Raw genomic sequence first — 7,324 nt, forward strand, 5'->3', positions numbered from 1 at the left:
ATTCCCCCTTCCACCTCTGGTATTTTGACATAAAAGGTGAAGTTTGAAATAGTAAATTGAAATGAAAGTTAGAAGTTAAATAAATTATTATTAAAATATTATTATTATTTTGAGATTTGAAAATTTTGAATTATTTATTATATGTTATGTGAAAATTTAATAAAGTTATAATAATTAAGTGAGATAGATTGTGTACTTTTTGTATCCAAATTTTATGGGCGAGTCCTTCGCAAGACATGTTTATATCTATTTACTGTTCCTTCTAATACCAGAGTTCCTTCGTAAAGCTCTTTGACACAGAATCCTAAAGTCTAGGAAAGTTGGAAGTCTCACTGTAATAGTTTGCAAAAATACAACCTGCACAAGGGAGCAAAACAATGTAAATTCCAAAAGGCCCCTTAGGCCTGACTAGGTACCCAGACCAAGAGTCACGGTTTGGCAGTCACAAGTGTGCAAACTCAACTCTTTAAGAGCGGCCCGCCGGACACCCCAAGCCACCCATCCCAGGATACATGGGAGAGACCAGCACTGGGTAGTCTGTTAGGCTTAAGCATCCAACTACAACCATCGCATTCAGCGCCTTAATTTTAATTTCAAGAAGACACCCCAAACTCAGTCCAGTTGCTCCTTAAACATTCTATTACTTGAATGCTAAAACTATCTTACTATTCCCAGATCTGACATATACATTTGATCAATATCATAGCAAGATTCAAACAATTGCTGGCCTACGAAATTTGAGAATTAAAAAAAAAATGAACTAAAAGGTAAAGAATAGAGTAAAACAATGTATGAGCTACACCACTTTAACACCACTAGGGCGTTTTCCTTCCATTGCATCCTTCTTATTACGACAATCTGCACAAAGGAAAGGGCCTTGCCAAGGTTTTGTGCTGGTGGAGAAGATGGCACCGGCATGCACAGAGATGCCCTCACTCGGAGCAAGGTCAACTTGACATACAGCACAGACGAAAAGGCCAGATGTTGATTGGCCTGTGGACTCATCATTTCCCAGTCTGAAAAAATGAGAATAATTTCTCGTGTGACCCAGTAATACAAGAAAAAAATCTCATAAGATGAGTTCATATTATTAGAAACTGAGATGCAAACTGAAAAGGCAAACAAATTAAAGACTACTGCAGGGAAGCAAACAAGAACACCAGTTTCCCATAATAAGCATATTCTAACATGGAGAGGTAAACTACATCAGGCACTGAACTCAAACTACAAAGTCAAGCTAAAATTCAAGACATAAAACTAAAAGTTCCCACATGCATACAGGTCCCTACCTGGGATCATTTTGGGAGGGCTGGAGAAGATCATGCAAGTTTTAATTAGTAACTACCATGCAAAATAGATCGATTTGGTTACTCAAGCTCATCTCAATTTTGACCTACCAAAATAATGTGCCAGACGCGGTGCATGTGCACCCTTCCACAGACAAGACTATAAAACCCAATTAGATCAAAAGTAAATTTTTAAATACATATATCAGCAGTTTGGCCATACTCTGGAATACAAAAGTTTCTCTGGGCATATTTTTCTTCTCAAGTACACCTTTAATTCAAAGTTAGGGTGCAATTTTATGAGAAGTAGGTATGGTTCGTCTTCAATCCATGACTCAGCTTAACTTTGCTGTTTATTTAACTTCTAACCTAGGACCAAACAGTAATTAGAATTTGGGTCAGACAGTCATGTTGACAGAGTCAAAGTTCACAAGAAGCTAGAATGGTCAGAGCAACAACATCCCAACCTTGGAACTGGATGTTTCATGAAAATTTTGATATCATTGTAAGTATTAAGAACCAGGTGAATCTTATATTTTGAATTCAACATAACAGGAATGCAGGTAATTAACCAGTAGACAAATTAATAGGAAATGAAATTTAGGTCTTTAAGCATTTAGATTCGCTAAGATAATGTAGTTGAGGATGCAATATCATGTAAAGCAATTGTTGGTAGAGATAAAATGAAACAAGCTAACTAGCATATATCCTATAGAGCATCATGACCTCATGGGTCGAGGACCTGGGCAGACATTAAATCAACTTTCAAACCACATTCAGACACGGAAATTGCTAAGTGGAATTTCCATGCTGATCATGCGTGCTCCTTAAATCACTAATACTAGACAAATTTAAAAATTCTTGAAGTCTCTCCTAAAAGAGTTCTCTACCACAGCCATGCTCCAAAGGTTATTAAGGCTTATACCAATGCAAACTGGGTTAAGAATGTGATGACCTGAACCTCATAAATAACAAGGTTTTGGGGACTAGAGGAAAGGGAGAGTGCAACGCACCCTCTGTGAAGGCAGAATCCAATTTTAGGATTCAGATACTGGTTCCAGCCAAGTGAAAAATACCATTTGAAGAGGTGAAATTCAGTACAAAAGCACAAGCAGAAAAGTTATTTAACAGCACAGAGAAAATCAGATTGAAATTTTTCTAGAACTTCTGCGGCAGCAACAATGCAGCAATACAGAGGTCATGACCTAAACAAATTTTAAAACTAACATCTGCTTAACTGCAAAAACTCATTTCTATTCGTTGTACGAATACAAAACAAAATTTACAGTCCACTAAACCATTCTACATAAATATTTTCTAAAAGAGCGTTGCCCACATATACACTCCAAGAGCATTGTCGATAAAGTTAGCAATGCAGTAAGCAATACTATTTCCTCATCAAGGATATATGTAACTTAACAACACAAGTATCACTGTCATCAGAAAGAGATAATAGAATAAAAGATCCGTCTTTCCCTGTCCATCATTCTCCATCCTATTCTTTTTCATTTAAGATATTAAAATGTTCCATATCAAAAAAAGAAATTAGATTGTTGCACATAGATGCCTTCTTTTTCAGACAAAAATCTACATCTACCCATTATAGCTACATAGAGTTGCCCATTATAGCCATGTAAATCCAAACAAGAGAGAAGCTGCAATAGATGGACTAGAAAAAAGATATCAGCAAGCAGTGCACCATTGTAAGCTTAATAGTTCATTAAAACATCAAAACTTTCCAAAAAATACTGACCTTTCAGCAAGCATTGCTGAGCCTTCCTCGAACAATTCTTCCACTATACCAACAGCTGATAGCTTCTTTGACAGTTTATTAACAGAACTACGTGAACTCTTCCTGAAAAATAGAGCTCTCAGCTTGTTCTGCTTTTTAGGAGGACTTGATGGCTGTACCGAATTATCAGGAGGAATTATGTCAACAACTATGCAAGTTGTATCATCCTTTAAGCCCCTTGTTCTCAAGGCTTCCTAAAAAAGATTCCATCAAATATAATATGGATAAGCATTAGATTGGCATAAGAATAATATTAACCTCCTTTGTGCTAAAATACTGACCAGAAGGACATGGTAATTCAGGCAGGACTTGCCAGAAGATATAGCACAGTGAAGAATTTAATCACCTTCACAACTTGCCTAGCAGCAAGTTCGGCAGGCAACCCGCGACAATTTTTTGCAGCCATTTCCGAAGATAGGGCATCCCAGATGCCATCAGATGCAATTATAAGCCTCCCGCCTGCATTTGAGAGCTTTTATACAAAATAAGAATATTAGGATTTATGCCGAGGACAGAAATGATGCATATACAAAATTAAGTAAAAAGAACAATAAACAAATACCTTCACTTGTTTCACGTATGGTATCGGTACTATATATTCCCCAACATCCATGTCTCCAATTGACCTAGAAAGGCATAAACCACCTGGCCAACAACGGAGGGGACCAATCTGCAAGAGTTAAAAGGTCATATATTGCCCCATGATAACATATAACATAACTGGGGGGAAGAACATCTGTAATCTTTAAGACCAACAGAATATAGTTCTGCAGTTTTCTAGAAAAAAAAAAAATTATATATATATACACACACACACACATCTTACCTCGGCACCCCCAACAATACTAAGCCTCCCCACTTCACCTCCACTCGCTGTAACACGTTCCCTCCTGCAACCATGAAGAACAGATTACAAAGTGTATCCAGGAAAACATGATAATTAAGGGCTTTCAAATAGATACCCACTCTTCTACATTCTCCTCAAGTCTATGATCCACAGTTAAGGTAGCAACAGTGCCACCCTGAGTATCTAAAATACATCGTGAGTCTCCAACAGATGCAACAGTCACAGTCCATCCATCAACTATTACAAATGTAGCCGTGGTTCCAGATGTTTCTCCTGAAGATAATCGGATGGAAATAAGAAAAAATTAGTTGATCATCATGCATAATAAATACACTCGGACTGCAAGTAAAAAGACAAACAAAAGAAAGTAAAGAGGCCAGTTTCCATGCCTCTGCTCTGGAATTCCTTGTCAGTCTTCACAAAGCCAGCAACCAATGCACGAGGTAAAGCTTGGAGCCACTCCTCCCGACCAAGTCCTCGGGGCATAGCACCCAACACATGATTCAATAGATGTTCCCTTGCAAAAATGGCAGCAGCATTTCCGTTGTGCCCATCAAAGATCTGAATATCAGAAGAAAACAATGATCATCCAGCTTCACTCTTTCTCATCAGCATTGAAATGCGATTCACCAAAGGCATCGGTCTTAGAAGTAAGAAAAATACTTTTCTTCTTTTTTTTATATATGTAAGAAGTAAGAAAATTATTCTTAAAGCTTAAGAGAGGAGAGAACTTTCAATTGAAGAGCATTGAATTGTAATATGTAGGCCGAAAAGTAATAAAATCAATGCTAACATCATGGCTCAACTCTGAAAACGGAAGTACCGGTTCATGTGGCTCGGCAAAATAGAATTACAGAGCGAAAGGGCGAGCATTACCGCAAATACAGAGAATGTTGATGAAGAATTTCCGGGGACTCTCTGGCAATCAGTCTTAGTCAGGAAGTAATCCTCCCCTTTCTTCGACTGAGCCGCATGCCCATATCTCACAGTGGGCTTCTCCATCTTCTCACTCTTCATCTCTCTGCTGATCAATGCAGCAAGAGGCACTAGATTGTGGCGATGGCGCCTCCCTTCGCCTGACGCCATATATTTCATACAACAAAGTCTTCGCCCAAGGCCTTCAAGCTAGTGATCTTTGACTCAAGAGCATACTAAACTATAAAAACTCAAATATGATCAGCCTCAAGATTTCCCACCTGCTGATCTGCATTCATAATTGACTTAAAGATGTTAATCTAAGATCCAAAAGTAAACAAACCAACCCATATATCTACAGCGAAGAAGACTAGACAGAATAAATAAGCAACTAAGCAAGTGCAAACGCATAAATAATATAATTTGATCCGTCCAACAACAATAATTCTCAAGGCTGAGCCTGGTTACTAATAAATTTTTCTTTGAAAATGGAAACTTTCACTCCTAAAATTCAAGAGTTAAGCAAGAGTCCTCAGATTTTCTAAGAAAACAATGAAACATTCTCTTCTTGTTTTTCTTTTGTAATCCTTTTCGAAGTTTTCCCGGCAACAAAACAGCGAATAAAGATTGCAACGGACAAGGAGAAGAGAGGGAGAGAGAGAATGTGAAAACAATTACCCGCGAGAATGTCCAAATGTGCGTATAGACCAAACACAAACTCAGATCTGACTGCGACACAAAGCAACAAGAGCAAAACGAAGAAGAAGATTCAAGAACTTTATATACTTTCAAGAAAATCAACACGGAGAGGCAACGCGTAGTGATGACAAGATATGAACTGTAAGATCGCACCGCCCCCAAAATGCTTCAATATAAAAAAGATAACACTTTTAGAGACGAAGAGAAGAAGAGAATAAAAAAGGCATTGAAATCAAAAGGTCAGCTTCACAACGTTTTCCTCCAACAAACACCGCCAACAAGCAAACAATGCTCTCATAAACTGTTCTCGGGTAAAAAAAATAAAGAAAGAGAAGTTCTTGGAAAATTGGTGCAGCAAACGATATTTTAAATTCAAGGTGAAAAGAAGCAGAGAAAGTGGCCTCCTTGCTGAGTCTAGCCCACGTTACTGAAAGTCGGTTCGAAGTCCGTACCCCTTTACTTTCCGAGAAAAACTACAGATTCTAGAACTTTCCGGCGAAAGAAAATTTACAGTTGCAGAAAGTTTGCTAAAGATTTTAATCCAATATTAAGAGATTTTAATCCAATATGATTACAGTGTATTTTTATTCTTTATTTCAAAAAAATTAAAAGATATAAAAAAGTAATGAGAGTCGTAGAACATAAATTACGCAGTTATGTTGAAAGATGATAGATTTTATTATTTAAAATTTAATTTTTTTTATATAAATTTTATATTTATTTATTTTATAGAAATAAATTATACGATACTTATATATATTTACAATTATAATTAAAATCAGATGAAAAGTGTTAAGGGTAGGATTGTGACATATAATTTTAAAAAGATAAAATTTTTAATCATAAAATATTTCGTAAATATAAATATTATTATTATAAAATAAATTTAAAATATTATATAAAATTCTATATTTATTATTATAAAATTTCGATATAAATTAGATGAGTAAAGAAAATGATGGATTAATATGGTACAACTTTCTATCACTATTAATTAGATTATTTTTTAAATTCATCTCGGTGTGTTATCTTAATTTAGAAATTAAAACAATCCCTTTTAGATCAAAATAAAATAAAATATTACTTTTTTAATATCTTTTAATTATGACTAATATATAAGTATGACTAATAATAATTGAGATAAAAGACTTTAAAATAAGGAGTAAATTAATCTTAATAGAATAATTCCAAAATACACAACCAATTATTGTGATGAGTTATGATATATTATGTGTTAAAAAATGAGTGATTAAGAAATTAAAAAAATAAATATATATCACTGTCGTTACAATACCTATTCTGAAAACACTGACACGTGGGAGAGGAGTTTGCATGTGTTTCTGTGAAGGCAATGATGTGGACACGTTGCGCAATACGCAAGGTACAGTAACTTTCATACTGTTTAGGGTTCTCAATGTTGAAGGAGATAGGGAGAGGCTCTAAGATAAAGTCGAATTAGAATCATGACATATGCTCAGTATTAAATGCTAAATAGGGTTCACCTTCGTAATATTTTTCTTTTTTCTTTGGGAACTCTCTTCAGATTTAACATGATCCAGTAAGAAGATTCAAGCTGTGAAAAGGGATGCAACCAAGTTGCTCATTTTTTTTAGCAAAAAATGCATTATTATGTATTAATATAGTTATTGAATTAGTCTTTTATTTGGATGTTAAATTGAGTTGAGCTCTTTATAAATAGTATTGAGTTAAATTTATAGAGCAAGATATGTAAAACCCATCTAAAATGAGTTTAAAAATATTTGGATGTTAATATGAATTTAGAGA

General features: G+C 35.3%; 1 protein-coding gene across 1 annotated transcript; it reads right to left on the bottom strand.

Annotated features, from left to right (window-relative positions):
* Nucleotides 1–621: 621 nt before the first annotated feature.
* LOC122311420 (probable protein phosphatase 2C 15) lies at nt 622–6,085 on the bottom strand. Its single transcript, XM_043125975.1, has 9 exons — nt 5,519–6,085; nt 4,802–5,129; nt 4,315–4,486; nt 4,045–4,198; nt 3,905–3,968; nt 3,641–3,748; nt 3,425–3,550; nt 3,040–3,272; nt 622–1,016 (listed from the first exon to the last, which is right to left on the bottom strand). The coding sequence occupies exons 2-9, from the start codon at nt 5,018–5,020 to the stop codon at nt 797–799; spliced, it is 1,296 nt and encodes a 431-aa protein (XP_042981909.1). The 5' UTR covers nt 5,021–5,129; nt 5,519–6,085; the 3' UTR covers nt 622–796.
* Between the last annotated feature and the right edge of the window lie 1,239 nt (nt 6,086–7,324).

The sequence above is a fragment of the Carya illinoinensis genome, chromosome 5 (genome assembly GCF_018687715.1).
Source record: "Carya illinoinensis cultivar Pawnee chromosome 5, C.illinoinensisPawnee_v1, whole genome shotgun sequence".
Taxonomy (NCBI): domain Eukaryota; kingdom Viridiplantae; phylum Streptophyta; class Magnoliopsida; order Fagales; family Juglandaceae; genus Carya; species Carya illinoinensis.

Excerpts from the sequence above, each read along its gene's own strand:
- LOC122311420 (XM_043125975.1), bottom strand. The coding sequence starts at position 5,020 with ATGAAATATATGGCGTCAGGCGAAGGGAGGCGCCATCGCCACAATCTA. Across the intron at positions 3,551-3,640 it reads CATACGTGAAACAAGTGAAG|CTCTCAAATGCAGGCGGGAG; the intron begins GTATTTGTTTAT and ends TTTGTATAAAAG. Across the intron at positions 3,273-3,424 it reads CTGCTAGGCAAGTTGTGAAG|GAAGCCTTGAGAACAAGGGG; the intron begins GTGATTAAATTC and ends AATCTTTTTTAG.